General features: G+C 48.4%; 1 protein-coding gene across 1 annotated transcript; it reads right to left on the bottom strand.

Annotated features, from left to right (window-relative positions):
• Positions 1-1,405: 1,405 nt before the first annotated feature.
• MINDY4B (MINDY family member 4B) lies at positions 1,406-12,992 on the bottom strand. Its single transcript, XM_055817399.1, has 8 exons — positions 12,417-12,992; positions 11,396-11,525; positions 9,704-9,823; positions 8,338-8,429; positions 7,902-8,067; positions 7,318-7,459; positions 5,166-5,396; positions 1,406-3,560 (listed from the first exon to the last, which is right to left on the bottom strand). Exons 1-8 carry the CDS (start codon positions 12,620-12,622, stop codon positions 3,418-3,420), a joined length of 1,230 nt encoding a protein of 409 aa, XP_055673374.1. The 5' UTR covers positions 12,623-12,992; the 3' UTR covers positions 1,406-3,417.
• Between the last annotated feature and the right edge of the window lie 1,214 nt (positions 12,993-14,206).

Genomic DNA, 14,206 nt, shown 5'->3' with positions numbered 1-14,206 from the left:
ACTAAAAAAGGCTACTGAGTTACTAAGATTTCTGAGAAATTTCCCTCTTACCTTTTTTATCTATAGGTTATATCAAAACAAAACATAGAACTTGGTTTGTAAAAGCTATTGAAAAACTTTGCCATGGGCATATGCATGTGTCTTTTGAGGCAATCAAAGCTGATAGGCCCTGAGATTCTAGTCTCCATCCTGGAGTGCTGAGTTCTCTTCCCCATGATCCCACAGCCTGGCATGAAAACAAGGCCAGAATAATCCTATGGTCTTGGAGAAGACCTCTTAGTTAGTTTGTGGTTTACTTATGTTCTGTGGAATAGGGAAGAGGGAAAAATAAGAGCCTTGTCACAAATAGACTGAAATGCTGTGGATGTTTACACAAATAAAACGTGGGGTTTTCTGTGCTTTCTATAATACAGGATAATTTAAAAATATGTTATTTAAGCTATATATGTAAAAAAAAATATTTTTTAAAAATGTCAGAATGTGGCTGTCCCTCTTCTTTCTTTTTTCTAGCAGCCCCAAAGACTCCTCTGAAACAAATAATGTACAAAATAGATTTTAGAAGGTTGGTGTCAGGTTTAAAGATACTCTGAATAGAGTCCATTTCTTCTTGGGATAAATGGGAAAGCACAAGTCAGACTTTGAGCTGGTGCCAGAAAGGTATGAGGCTGCCACTGGCTTGCTTCAGGGTTACTGATCCTCTGCTAAAGAAGACACCAGTCTCTGGAGATAACCACAGCCTGGCTCCCTGCGGTGCCGTGGATTACCATGCTGTGCCATAAGAATAATTATTTGCAATAGAAAGATAATTTGTAAAACGGTGGTAAATACAGAAACGAGCTGTGCTTGTCTCCTCTGCAGCTTCAGAGCCCATTGCCCATTGGTGACCAGATCTGTGTGGGAGATGAGCCCCACAGATTATGGCTGTTTCCACCACTTTCTGAGGCTATGTGGCTGGGAAGAGGAGGGCGGTGGATGGGAGGGAAGCGGCAGTACCCAGCCGAGACTGACAGATGCTGGCACATCGGTGTGGGGAGGAGCTGACAGCTTTCCTACCTGCCAGGAAAGTTTGTCTTCAGAGGTGATGTGTGGCCCCAACAGCCTTTTCATTGCAGCTGATCCCATTTCTCCATTCTTGTGTGACTGCCTTGGAGGTAAAAACCTGCAGCTTGTCCATGAGCTGGCAGAGGCTCTGATACGTGTTTCGTCCTGGAGATTGACTTGTGCAAGGTGCCAAAACATGGCATGAGTTTCATTTGCGTGCGTCTGGATTTGTTGCTCACATTCCTTGCTAGGTAGCCCCTGATTCCCGCCCCCCCCCCCCCCCCCCAATATTCCTGTATTTCAGGGCATGACAGCACCCCTGAGTATCTGTGGGATGCGTGGGTTTTTTTGCAAGGTTTATTTCTCTTCTGCAAAGAAATTTGCAGACTAGAAGTGAAAAACTGTAGCTGTTGCCCCTGTCACAAGGACAGAGCTTTCTGAGGTGCTGGAGCGGTGGGGTTTTTTTCAGACAAGCTTGACTAATAGCCAGATTGTGTCATCATTGCTTCTCATTTTTGAAGCACCCATAAGTGTGATATGCCCCCTCAGAGAAATGAGCAAGGACTTGATTCTCATTGAGGGAAATCAGCAGTTTAAATTTAGTCCTGTGCTGCAAGGTTATAAAAAGACATGAAGACGTGGGGGCAGAAGGATGAAAGCCTGAGGGAGGTGGTGAGGGTGTCTGTTCCTGCAGTCTGATACAGCATGGTTTCTCTTCCTTTTTCTGTCTTTAGCAGATGGGTGTTTGCTTCATCCAGTTTTGTGAGCAGGATGGGGAGCAGTGGGGTGTGCCTGAGCAGGGGCTGGGGTGAGAGACAGGTGTCTGGGGGTGATGGTACGGCCGAAGGGATGGGGGACCCTGCTGCTGACACCCTGTTCCCCAGCCTGCACCAGTGGCTGGCCTTGCCAGCACAGTCATGGCAGGGTGACATGCTGGCACTGGCTCAGCAGTGCTGGGGCCCCTCTCTGCTGCACCAGTGAGAGCTAGTGCAGGCAGGGCAGGGTGTGCTGACCGTGCCCCCGGCTTGTTGAGAGCAAGGGGAAGGGCTGGTGCTGCCTCCTCACTGTGGAAAACAGCTCTGGAAGGCTGGTCTTCACACCTTTTTATCTGTGTAGTAACCCGTTTAGTATATATGGCATACTAGCCTCACAATATACCATGTTGTGCTCAGTGACTGAGCTTTGTTAGCATTTATTGCACAGTTTCATTTATTCTTTATTAATTCATTATTTGCATAAGCGCATGCTGGCATTCCCCAGTTAAAATCAGTGCTGTCTTGCAGTGTCTCGTTGCAAGGTCCCTGCCTTGGGGTGGGCTCTTCTCCACCCTTTTGACCCTGGCTCTGATGCGAAGCCCCTGCGGGCAGCCCCAGGTGCTGTTAGGTAGGCAATGTGGCCTCCCCAGTCTGGTAGGGGGTTCTGGTGGGGTGGGTGCCCTGCTGCCTGCAGGCAGGCTGCCTGTCATCTGCCAGCACCGTCTGGCTCTGGCTTGTGCGGGAAGCTCCATGGCTGGTGCTGGGGGCTGCCCTCTCGCCAGTGCCCCCAGGTTTTGGGTGCTCCCTGGAGGTATTTAACATATGTAGACGTGGCCCTTAGGGACATAGTTTAGCAGTGGACTTGGCTGTGCTGGTTTAATGGTTGGACTCTGCTCTTGAAGGTCTTTTCCAGCCTGAATGATTCTATGATTCAGTGGTTTTACTGACTCTGAGCATGGCTAAGTTCTGGCACCCTCCAGCAGCCTGGTGAGCGCGGGCAGTGCGCATCGCTCCTTGCTCACGTTAATCACTTTCCACTTCTTTTTTATAGACGTCACCCAAAAAAGACCTATTACTCATACCAAAATGTGTGTTGCTAGTGACAACTGTACTGAGAACAATAACCTTTCTGCAAGTGATCCAGAAGTTTAAACGGTTTGAATTTTACAAAAATAATAAAAAAGAAGTGGTTGTAACCAACCTGAGATTCACCCAGCCAGGGTGAGGACCCTGCTGGTTAGCAAGCTAATGTGGGGTCTGCACTTGTCATTGCCCCCCTTCTGGAATTTCTGTTCAATTCAGAGGTCACCTGGGCGCATGAGGAAAGCAAATTGCCACCCTCTTTCCTTTTTCTGCCAGCTGCTGTGGGAAGCAGAACTTGCATCCTACCACCTGGGAAGTGTATGCCGTGAGGCAGTGTCACTTGTGACTGTTCTTCACTGTCATGGGCTTTTGCAGCAGGTGTAATGCCTTGCTGAACAGCGTATCCACTCAGGGCACCAAAGGCTGTTTTATTGGTGAAAGCCTTTTGTCTCCTCCAGACCACAGTGTTTGGTGGAATTGGCAGCAAGTGGGAGATGCTGGCACTCCTCAGAACGAGGGATCTGTCCCATTTGACTCCTCAAAAGAAGGGGTCTGTCCCATTCCAGTTGACTGTTGCGCCTGCCCACTTGGTCCTGATTGCCATCTCCACGGACGGACGCCTCTTCCCTGGGCTGCTTGGGTCTTCGCTTTGGTCCTTTTCCCAGTGATGTGAATGAGTGTCTGGAAAGGAAATGCAGTTTAAAAAAAAGTCTTAACACCCCCCCCACCCCCCCCCAAAAAAAAAGGCAGAAGTGGCTGGATTGCTGCATGTGTGGCACCTGCCCTGCCCCAACTTGGCCGCCCTGGGCCAGTGGGTGCTGCCCCCTGTGCTGTGCAGGCCCCCAACTTGGGAAATTCAGGTGCTATAAATGCAGCTCTCGACTCCCTGCAGGGTACATTTGCATATTGTTTTCTGAACAGCTGCACACATCCTTATCTGTGGCCGTGCTGCCTATCATGACCGTGAATCTCGACTCGCCCTTCTTTCCTGCAAATTTAGCCTTTAATGTAGTGATTTCAAGTTTCTTATGTTACTTTAAATGCCATAGTGAAAAGAGAGCGAGGAAAAGGGACTGGGCATTCAGAAAGCGAAGGTAAATGGGGCACAGTGGCACGGAGAAACAAGAAACTTGCATCCTAAGCAAGCAGCCTGGTTTGCAGCCCATTTGATGCTACAAGGAGCAGTTCACTTTTGGTGCGGATTTAAAACTTGAGGGGGAACATGAGAGTCACAGCGGCACCTGGCTGCTGCGCAGGAAAATATAAACTGAAGTTTAACTTGGATGCTGAAAGCAGGCTGTTAACCCACCCTGCATGCCAGCATCGCTGCATTAGAAATAGGTTTATTCAAAACGTTGAACTAATCGTGAAGCAAAGATTCTGCTTCCATTTGTATTTAAACTTTGCACTTACAGGAACATTCTCTCCTGGGATTTGTCGCATGAGAGGAGTGTGTGTTTGTAGGTTTCCCTTCTCCCAACTAGTTGTTCTAGGATGCTTAGTCAGCAGGGCATTTGTATTGGTCTGAAGGGGGCTTAATAGCAATGGGAAATGAAACACTGTTTTAAACAATATATCCCTATTGAGTCTGTAACACCAAAGTGGCAGTTGCATCTTTTATCTGGAAAAAGTCATTTCTCCAATAAAAACTCCTTGGCCACATCTGGGAATAGGGGAAAAAATGGCAAAGTCCTGCCTGTCCCCATGCTGGGACGAGGTCACGGGCTCTGTGCCCAGAGAGGTGAGCCCGGTGCCGCCCTGCTGCATGCTCTGTGGGTGCGATAGGCTCTATCCTGCTGGCAGCCCACTGGGCACCTGCCCACCAGAGCCCTGCTCCACCTTCCAGCACTGGAGAACAGCTCGGCCGTGGCTGCGCCAGCGCTGAGCACCCACCATGCCCAGGAAACAGCTGTGGGCTTGGGGGGGTGTTGGCAAACCGGAGTTTACGCAGGGACTCAGGAGTTACTACTTCTATAGAAAATACTCCTGTAGGTTGTCCCAGCAATGTGCTACCTGCTGGAGAGCATTACTCCTTCCAAAGTGGTCATGGTCCTTTCAAAGCCAGGTTTTTATTCGTGTCTTTTTACGCTGTTGTTTGGAGTAGGATCCTCAAATTCCATGAAAGGTTAATGTTAGATACAGTGTGTGTAAGTATTAATATATTAAATACAGAGCATTGAATTGTATGTGTAAGTAGACTCACCCACTATACACACGGCAGTGCTGTGCACCATCTGTGCGTGACAGCCACACCTCCCCTCCTGCCCCGGTAAGCGTGGAGCGTACCTATGGTTAGACGGGCTGTTTTTCTCTGCTCCTGCTGCCCGCTGTAGAAGTACAGGTGGAAGACTCTCTCCATTTTCCAGTCGGAGAGGAGCTGGCTGTCGGTGCCAAAGAGAACGCTGTACCTCCCGCTGACGCTGCACAGCCAGATGGGCAGCCGGGGTGTCCTCAGCCTGGGGCACACCTGGGAGAGGGGGACAGCCCGGCGCTGGGCACAGCTGTTGGCCCTGAAGCCTCAGTGTCTGGTGCACGGACCCCAGGTACACCCCGGCTGCGGGGCTGCGCCAGCGCTCACCTGCCGCTGTGCCTGTGCCCTGTCCCAGTGCAGGTAGCCCACCGGGCCCCTCCGCCACTGTGTCTCCGTGCCCTCACTGCTGGGCCCTGGCCCCCGGCTGTCGTTGAGCTTGTGTGGGCTGGCTCGGCCTGTTAGGAGCAGACTGAGCATGGCCTGCAGGGAAACGGCCCCGGTCACGCCATCAGGCAGCAGAGCAAAAGTCCTTTGCAGAACAGCAGCTGGTGTCCTGCCCCCAGTGCTGTCATGAGCAGAGAGGAGCGCCAGACTACCTGTGGCTTTACTATTGTTGTTACTATTATCATCATCATCTGTTTTTTAAATGGACAGTCATGATGAAAAGTTGCAAAGTATTTTTCTGCGGCTTTATGCTTTTTTTTTATATTGGATTAACAAGTGAGATTTTTTTCCTAAATCAAATGTGGGAATAATACAAAGTGAGAATTTGAGAAATGAGGCTAATTTTACCTGTGTACAGGTGATGTTTCCAAAACCGAATTTTAAGAGAGGAGTTGCTGTGCAGTCTAGATCTTCTTGGACCCTGTATAACCAAGCACGGAGTATTACAGTAGCGCCAAATCAGTGCCGGAGGGGACTGCTGTACATCATTGTCTGATTAACAGGCAACAGGAAGAAATTGCATAGACTCATTCATTCTGTTTGCTCCTGGCACAGCAGTGCTGTCCTGGCACAGCAGTTTTATGCTCAGCTGGGGCTCTTGCACTTCAGATCCATTCCTAAAATTCTAATTTAGAGTCAGATGCAACCCCACGAGATTTCCCTCGCTGCAGTTACTGTTGAACAGCCTCACGTACACTCTGGTGTAGCCTGGACACAACTATTTGAAGTAGCAGTGCAATTTTTTGTTAAATAGCTATCATAGTGTCACATTGGTATGAAGCATGTTTTATATTGGTATAAATATGCCTCTGTACCTTTCTAAAGCATCTTTACCCAAATCTAATTACATCGGATTTAGGAAGACTTCTCAGTGACCTCTGCCAGCATAGTAACACTGGCAGAGTTCTGTGTTCAAATAAACTTCTTGTGATTTTCCTGTTTAAGTGTAATTGACTGTAACAGTGACTACAGGTGAGATAACTCCTGGTGTTATACAGTGCATTATTTTTGCTGTGTGTGCAAAGGGTTTCTCTTCTCTCTGCTGCCCCTCCTGCCTTCTCCTGCCTGTGCAGGCAGATCCGTATCTGTGAAACACGGGTCTGGCCAGCGGGTCTGTGTCTGCCTCTTGGACAGTTGCTTCTCCACATTCGACTAAGAATAGACATTTAAAGTAAAACAAGGAAAATACCATTTCAGAAGATTTAACTAAACCAGAGGAAAATGATTTAGAAATGAAATAATACCTTTCAAGTGTCCTAGAGAAGAGTAAACTGTATAAAAATAGGATTACTCCGTGACTTCCTTCATCTTTGAACTGGAAAAAGAAACAGGTAATCACAGGGGAGTAATTATGGCAGGTATATGTTGTTTAATTAAAACAATTCCTCTGCTTTAATACAACCTTAAGTGAGTATGTTGAGCCAAATTAATAATGTGTTATTCCAGGAAGGTTTTGCAACTAATTTTGTTGAATAGGTTCAGGTTAAAAAAAAAAGGGGGGGATGGGGGGGGGAAGAAGAAACTTCCAGTTATTGGCTGAACTGGTTTTGTACACTTTTTTCCCAGATTTTTGCTGAAATTGCAAGGAACTGTATCTCATATTTGAGTAATGTACAAAGTCCTGGGGATTTTAGTGGGAGCACGATCACTTCCCATAGGAAAGGCTGAACATAATCCATGAACTAACTGTACATTAACAGTCTGAATGTCCTGCTGAAGGTGATAACGAATGAGCTCCTTAAGGTCCGCTTTCGAATGGGAAATAAGACATAAGCAAGCAACACGGTAACTCAGAATAAAGCAGATACCCCATACTTACACAGTTTATATGGTCAAAAATGAACTCCTGAGCTGCTGCTTTCTCAGAGAACTCAAACAGCTGGATCTGTCAGGCACAAGTGTAGGGGAAGATTTTGTAAAGGAAACATCAATTATATCAAAAAGTTGAGCTTTTTAATCCAGTGTTCCCTTTAGACAAGTGATAGAATAATGCAGTAATGCCCCTTCCTAAACTGAGCAGTTCAGCTCTCTATATGAAGAGTTAGAGGAACTCCTTTACGTTAGCTGGTTTCTGCTTTTTGTGGGAGAAGGAAGACCAGCCTTTAACGAAAGGGAACGGCAGCCTCTGGACTGCCCTAAGGCCTCTGTGAGGAGGCAGGAGTGTTTTACAGGCTGCCGCTGGGACGTGGCTCTAAAGTGCTCACAGTTTGTGATGCCCTGTAAATTAGGGAACAGGTTTATAAGATTTTACGTTTCTCGTCTTTAAGAATTTCAGGCCAAATGTCTTTAAAGAAAATCCTGTTTGCAGAAGGCATTTTTGTACTCACTCTTTCTGTGAAGTTGTCGGCTTTGTAGCCTCTGCTTGGCATTACGTGGATGGCTGCAGTGACGAGGCAGATCACGGCTCTCCCACCTTCTCCTGCTGCCCACAGGGTGTCTGCCAGGGCTGCAGCCAGCGCCTCCCCTTGCTCCCGCCGGTTTATCCTGCAAAGCCTGCGGTGCGGGAGACAGAGGCGGTGGCACCAGGGAGCGGGATGAAAGAGCAATCACTACTTTTACAAATTGAACGTTTTCGTGGGAGAAAGTGTTGCCTGGGTGTCAGACAAGGCTTTTCTGCTGCATGCAAATCCTCACCTGTAGCTGTGAACCTGAACTTGGGTCTAGTTTGGTTAAACCTAGAGCCTGGCGCTAGTCTGTCTTAGTCCAGATAATGCAAGGAAATCGTTTCCGTATGTCCCATGGGAAGAAGGCTCAGCTACTTACCTTTCCAGATGAGTATATTCCGTGTTTCTTACAAAGAGCAGGTACTTGATGATGTGTGCTTGTACAGCCATCAGAATGGCTCTTGGTCCCCACTAGAAACAGAAAAGACAACATTCCCCAGTGCCTGAACTAGCACGTGCTGTGTCAGTCTCCTGTAAATCATAGCAGCCCCTGGCCAGCGTGAGCCATCCCACTGTCAGTGTCAGCTGACATGGGAATTCGGAAGCCATGTTTACAACTCCTGAGAGAAATGGAAAAGTAAATTGAAAAATATCATATGTGCTTAAAACCAAGAAGGCTTTATGCAGGAAAAGGCTCCAGCGTGGCCCTGGCTGAGTGCTCATGGGGAGGGGAGGTCCTGGGCAGGGGTCTGTCCCTTGCAGTGCTGCAGCTGCAGGGAAGGGCTTTGTAGTCCAGGTACCGTGTATGCCAAGAAGTGCCATGGTTTGTTTCTCTCCTCCAGCGTCGCAGCAAATGGACCAGAGTCTCAAGGCAGCATGGGGCTGATGTGAGGCCATGCACAAGGGTGACCATGCCTGCTCCTTGCTGTGCTGGCTGAACCTGTCAGGGCTGTTGTTCTCTCTGCAGTCACAGAGCCTCTCAACTCAGAGTGTTTCACCTGCATTTGTAAAAACCATTTTAATCTCCTTAAAATTTGCAATTTTAAGTGTGTATCTTAGTCTTCTGCTTTTTTGGGGGCAGTGTAATGATGGTAAATAAGGAAGAAGAGAATCTCCCTTATTCAGTAAATGAAGATGTCAGTGAATTCACTTATTTGATTTCCAGGTGGGTCAGCAGGAAATAGGCAACTAATTGCCAAAATAGAAACAGGCAAGTACTGCTTATTTGTGCCCACTTACAACAGCCTGCTGCTTCTCTCTTGAGCCTTTGCTTTGGAAACTTTTAGTACCATGGTATTTAAAGTTTGTGGCTGCAGCGTGCTGCTGGATCAGGACAGCTCATCCCACTTCCAGACACATTTCAGCACCTCCACTGCAATGGCACGTGGAGCTTTGCTCAGGACAGCTGTGGAGTGTGACTGCGGTTGGAAGCCCATAGCACCTGTCCTATGGAGAAAGCTCAGCTGGGCAGCATGCAGTGCGGTGTGCAGGCATGCAGAGCGTGAGGTGCAAGTGTGTGCAGAGCGCAAGGTGTAAGTATGGAATGCAGGCATGCAGAGCATAGGGTACAGGCATGGGGTGCAGGGGTGCACAGTGGTGAGGTGCAAATGTGGGGTGCAGGCGTGTAGAGCACAGACAGCAGGCATGTGCACTGCTGAGGCACCCAGTGCTGGCTTCCAGCTCCCAAAGGTGACTCCCCAGAGACATTGGGGAGACAGTGCCAGTTGTTGCACAGAAACATTTACCTTCTCTGCTTCCAAAGCATAGGCCAGGTCAGAGTACGGCTCGTGAAACCTGAAGTACGCTTTTTCCCATTCACAGCTGAAGAGGTGGAACAGGTTTCCAAATAGCAGCTTTCTCAGCCCCTGTCGAGGAGGAGAAGGATGCGCTGGGTTCCGTTCCCTTCACATCCTAGTGTTGTGAAGGATGTTTAATGTCAGAAGGCCCTCAGGATACAGGTTCAGCATGTGTGCTTGCAGCCAGAGTGGTATAAAATTGTCTCCTGAGAATCAGGCCCCATAATTTCAAAGCAAAGATGATGTTTGTGGTTAATACAGTGTGCTTGACTCAGCATTCAGCCACCCCTGTGAAGTACAGTTGCAGTGTGTAAATAGTTTACCTTCAGAAACACCACATCTCTTGGTGGAAGACCTGGTCAAGGTGCCCATCGTCATCAGCAGGGCCTCTGAGGACAGAGCTAAACACCTGTGTTTGCCCGTGCAAGCCCCCTGTACAGCAGCGGCACAGCAGCATTGCAGTGCTGGTGGGGAGCAGAGCAGGGTTCATCTGTGGCCCCCACCTCGGAGGGCCCATGTGGCCATTGTGGAGCGTGTCCTGTGTCTAGTACCTGTCTTGGCACGCACAGCCAGCTTTTGGGTTGGCAGCTGAATTAAAAGAGAAAGTTCAAAAAAACATGTGGCTCCTACCTAAAATAGCTCTGCCTGCTGTCGCTGTGCCGCTGAGTTTCATTTATGGTGACTTTTAACACAAGCACACTGCCCCATGGCCAGGGGGTGCTGGCCCTGGCTGCCCCCTCCCTCTCCTGTGCTGCGTGCTGCGAGGGACCTGCCAGGGTGCGGGTGTCTGGAGGGGTGAGCTTGCCTCCTGGCAGCACTGCCAGTCTGTGGACACAGTGAGGGCCCACCTGGAACATGTTTTCCAATTAATTTTAATTTTTGTGAATGATGTATTAGCTGAGCAAAGGAAACCAAACATACATCATGGCTCTTCCCATTGAAAATTACTTGCTGCTGATCTGGGTGATTTGTGCGAGTGGGTTGTGAACTGGAGGAGTGGATTCACATGAAGCTGACAGTAAGCACGGTTGTGTATCTAAATCTCTTCAGGGCTGGAGATTTTTTCAATGTGCATCCAGTAATGCAGCCCTGGCCAGGCTTTCACCTCTGGTATTATGCCCTTGAGCTTCTCATGAAGTTTGTGCCCAAGTGACAGGGGACTAGTTTGGTGTGGGGGGTTACGGGCAGTAAAGCTGGCACTATAGCCCATTCTGCCATCACCCACAGAACCCCCCCGAGCTTCTGGTGAAGGCTCTTCCCATGAGCAGGGGCAGTGGGCACCCTCGTGAGTGCTGTCAACACCAGATATTTGGGTGAGAGTAGAAATATGTTACTGACCTCATGGCCTTCTGCCTCCTGTTCTGGGGCTATTCACTAGGAAAGCACCAAAGAGCAGGGAAACATTGCACTTTGTCATTTGACCTGTTACCTAATGAGAATTATTGTATATTAGTTTTAAGGTTGTGTTGCAGCAGTGTTCTTTAAAAGTCTCGTAAATAAATCATTACGGTTATGTACTTCTGTTACGGCTAACTGCAGCCTGCAGCCCACGGGCCTCCCAGAACGCCAGGTGACATTCGAGTCTCTTTCTTTCAATGAGATTAAATTACAGCTCATGCTTAATTCAGCAGGCATGCTCACCGTTGCCATTTCCAAGGAGATGGGCTGGCCACCTGTGTCTGGAGACAGCAGGAAGGGCTTGGGCACGGTGGAGGGGGGGGTGATGCTTCCCAGCTGCAGGTGGGCCATCGCCATCGCTGCCCTGGCCTCGCTGCACAGAGAGAGGAGCAGACAGGCCATCATCCCATGGCTGCGAGGCACCCAAAGTTACCCGCTGCCTCGTATTCCCAGAGGGGTGGGCACAACAGCCCGGGGTGAGCTCACAGAGCAGCAGGGGAGGCAGCTGGTGTGTTTGAGTTCCAGCTTTTCTCAAACGTTACAAATACGTCCCTACAAGCTAATGATTGGAGTATAAAGTAATGTTGTGTTTGTCTGAACTACAGGGAACAAACATCACCCTTTTCAACCTAAAGACACAGCAGGCTTTCCAAATATTTATATTCTAGAGATCTTAATTTGTTATCCTTTCTTCCTGTGTTCTAAAACCAACCATGAAAACCATTACTTTTAAACGAAAGGTTAATTCATGTTGGACTACTCTTGTCACTTTGATTTAGATCAGCAAGACACTCCTTTATATTATTTAAAGAAAACATGTTTCTTAAAGGAGGAGCAGAAGAAATCTCCATAAAAATGCTCTGCTGTGCTACATACATAGATGTGTGCTTTCCTCAGTATGCTAATCTGGTGGAACGGTTGCAAAAACCACTAGACAAATACAAAATGTGACCTTTGAGAGAAACAGTTACCTGATGTGTTGTATTGCTGATTTCCAGGCTGAAAAGGGAAAATGAAAGACAAATTAAAAAAAAACAACCAACACAGCAGAGGCATTGCTAACATATGAAGAAACAGGAGACTAGACAGGAAAGAACTGCAAAGGGAAAGGAAGGGTAAAAGCTGTAGTACTTGCATTACTGGGTACTTGAAGACCTTTTTCCATGGTCACATAGGTATTGTAATAAAACATAACTGAAAAAAATTGTATTAAAAAAACACCTGCAATTAAAAATGCAATAATGAAGCAGAAGAAAAAACTTACCCATGGAAACTAAAAATTTCTCTCCATTTGTTTAGATCTGAAATTCTGCTGGTGATCTCCTCTAGCTCTGTCTGTGGCATGGTGCGCTCAGCCTCATGGTCACCCATCTGCTGCCACCTGTGCTCCAGGTGATGCCAAGGGATGTGGGTGCTGGGACTGCTCAGGGAGCAGCTCCCCCCAGACCCATGCCAGCACCCGAATCCCATTTGCCTGACACCCCCTGGGGCTCGCTGTCATCTCCCACTGTCACGCCGTGGTTAAGCTTTCATGAGGGCCCGTCACAGTCCATGTTTTTCTGTTCGCTGTATAAGCAGCATGAATGTTTAATGCTGGACAGAGTGCTGTACAAAGCTGACTGCAGCTCTGCAGGGGCTGGCTTCAGGCTTGGTGCAGGAGCAGGGGGTATTTTCCAGCTGCAGGGCTGCAGCTCCCTCTGTGCCGACTGACCACAAGAGGGATGGACTCAGGGCTGTGAGGGCTGGGTGGGAAGTGCATAGCTCAAGCGAAAAAAAAAGCAGACTTAGCAGACGTCTGTGAAGTTGAGCAAATTCAGTGGGGTGATGAGCCGGAGAAAGGCAAAACCCATGCACCGATGTTCCCTTGACTTCTGCCGCTCCCTGTAGCAAGGCTGGCACTCGGGCACATCGGGTACTGCGTGGCTGAGTGGGGGGAACCCCACTGGTTGCGTGCTGCTGAGGTCACAGAAATCTCATGGTTGTTTCTCTCCTCTTTCAGTCTGTGAGAACGCACCGACTGGGGGTATCTGTCTGAATGTTGGTGGAAAAACCGTGAGGCTGAGCTGATGTTACCAAGCTGAGCCTGGCTCCCTGTGGCACACCGGAGGGCTGCCCTGGGTTTCCCCAGGTGTGTCTGAGCTCGGTCTGTCTGGGGCAGCCGCACAGTCCGGCTCTGATGGCTTTGCATTCTCTGCAGGGTCATTTGGAACAGCTTGGCTCAAATCTTGGTTTGTGAAAAGAGAAACTACCTGGGCTAGCCTGCACAAGAGATATCAAATGCCTGGTTTTTTTTCTTCCAGCTGAAGAAAATGTGTTTTTACTTGGTAAAAAAAAAGCTGCTCTCTTTTTTTGGTGCAACACAGGCTCCAGTCTTTTGGCTTCCTAAAAACTGACATAAAATCCCTTATTCCCTTTACCTCTATTGGAGTAGCACTTCCTTATAGAAAGAATAGAGTATCCAGCATGTTCTCAACAAATTGAGTGTGAACCACGCATTTCTGCTTGGGAGAAGGCAGGGGAAGAGCCAGGTGGGGGTGTCGTGCTGAGTGTATTGGGGTGAGGACCACCGCGTGCTTGCAGGGCGAGAGCTCTTGCACGGGAACTTTGCAGCAGCAGCTCTGCACCACTGTGCTACCAATAGTCACAGCTCCAGAGTGCTTATAAACTGGGATAATCAAAGTTAAGGCCGGCCTTTTCTTCTCACTGGCATGTTCCCAGGTGCGGGAAGCAGAGGACAATTCCTGCTGCAGTCAATGGGATTTGAGTTCTTGAGTCCTAAGAACCGAATTTGGCTCAAAAGAAAGGTGCCCCTTAGGAGCTGGCCTGTAATGGCAAAGTGTCCTCTACTGAGTGCATCCCTGCTTCATTTAACTGCCTCCCTAGGTTGCATGTGGGCACAGGAGTTTGGCCTGGAAAGTCAGGGAGTTGATCCTTCCCTCTCTGATAAACACTGTTTGATCTCATTAGTCGATTTTTTATTAGCTCTTGTCATTTCTTCAGATTTTTGACATAAGGAGAAAAGATTTACCTATGGATTTGTAAATACAATAAAGT

Source organism: Falco peregrinus, chromosome 12, assembly GCF_023634155.1.
Source record: "Falco peregrinus isolate bFalPer1 chromosome 12, bFalPer1.pri, whole genome shotgun sequence".
Lineage (NCBI taxonomy): Eukaryota > Metazoa > Chordata > Aves > Falconiformes > Falconidae > Falco > Falco peregrinus.
This window is presented reverse-complemented; position numbering and strand designations above follow the sequence as displayed.

Excerpts from the sequence above, each read along its gene's own strand:
- MINDY4B (XM_055817399.1), bottom strand. The coding sequence starts at position 12,622 with ATGGGATTCGGGTGCTGGCATGGGTCTGGGGGGAGCTGCTCCCTGAGC. Across the intron at positions 11,526-12,416 it reads GAAATTTTTAGTTTCCATGG|CGAGGCCAGGGCAGCGATGG; the intron begins GTAAGTTTTTTC and ends CTCTCTGTGCAG. Across the intron at positions 9,824-11,395 it reads TCTCCTTGGAAATGGCAACG|GGGCTGAGAAAGCTGCTATT; the intron begins GTGAGCATGCCT and ends CCTCCTCGACAG.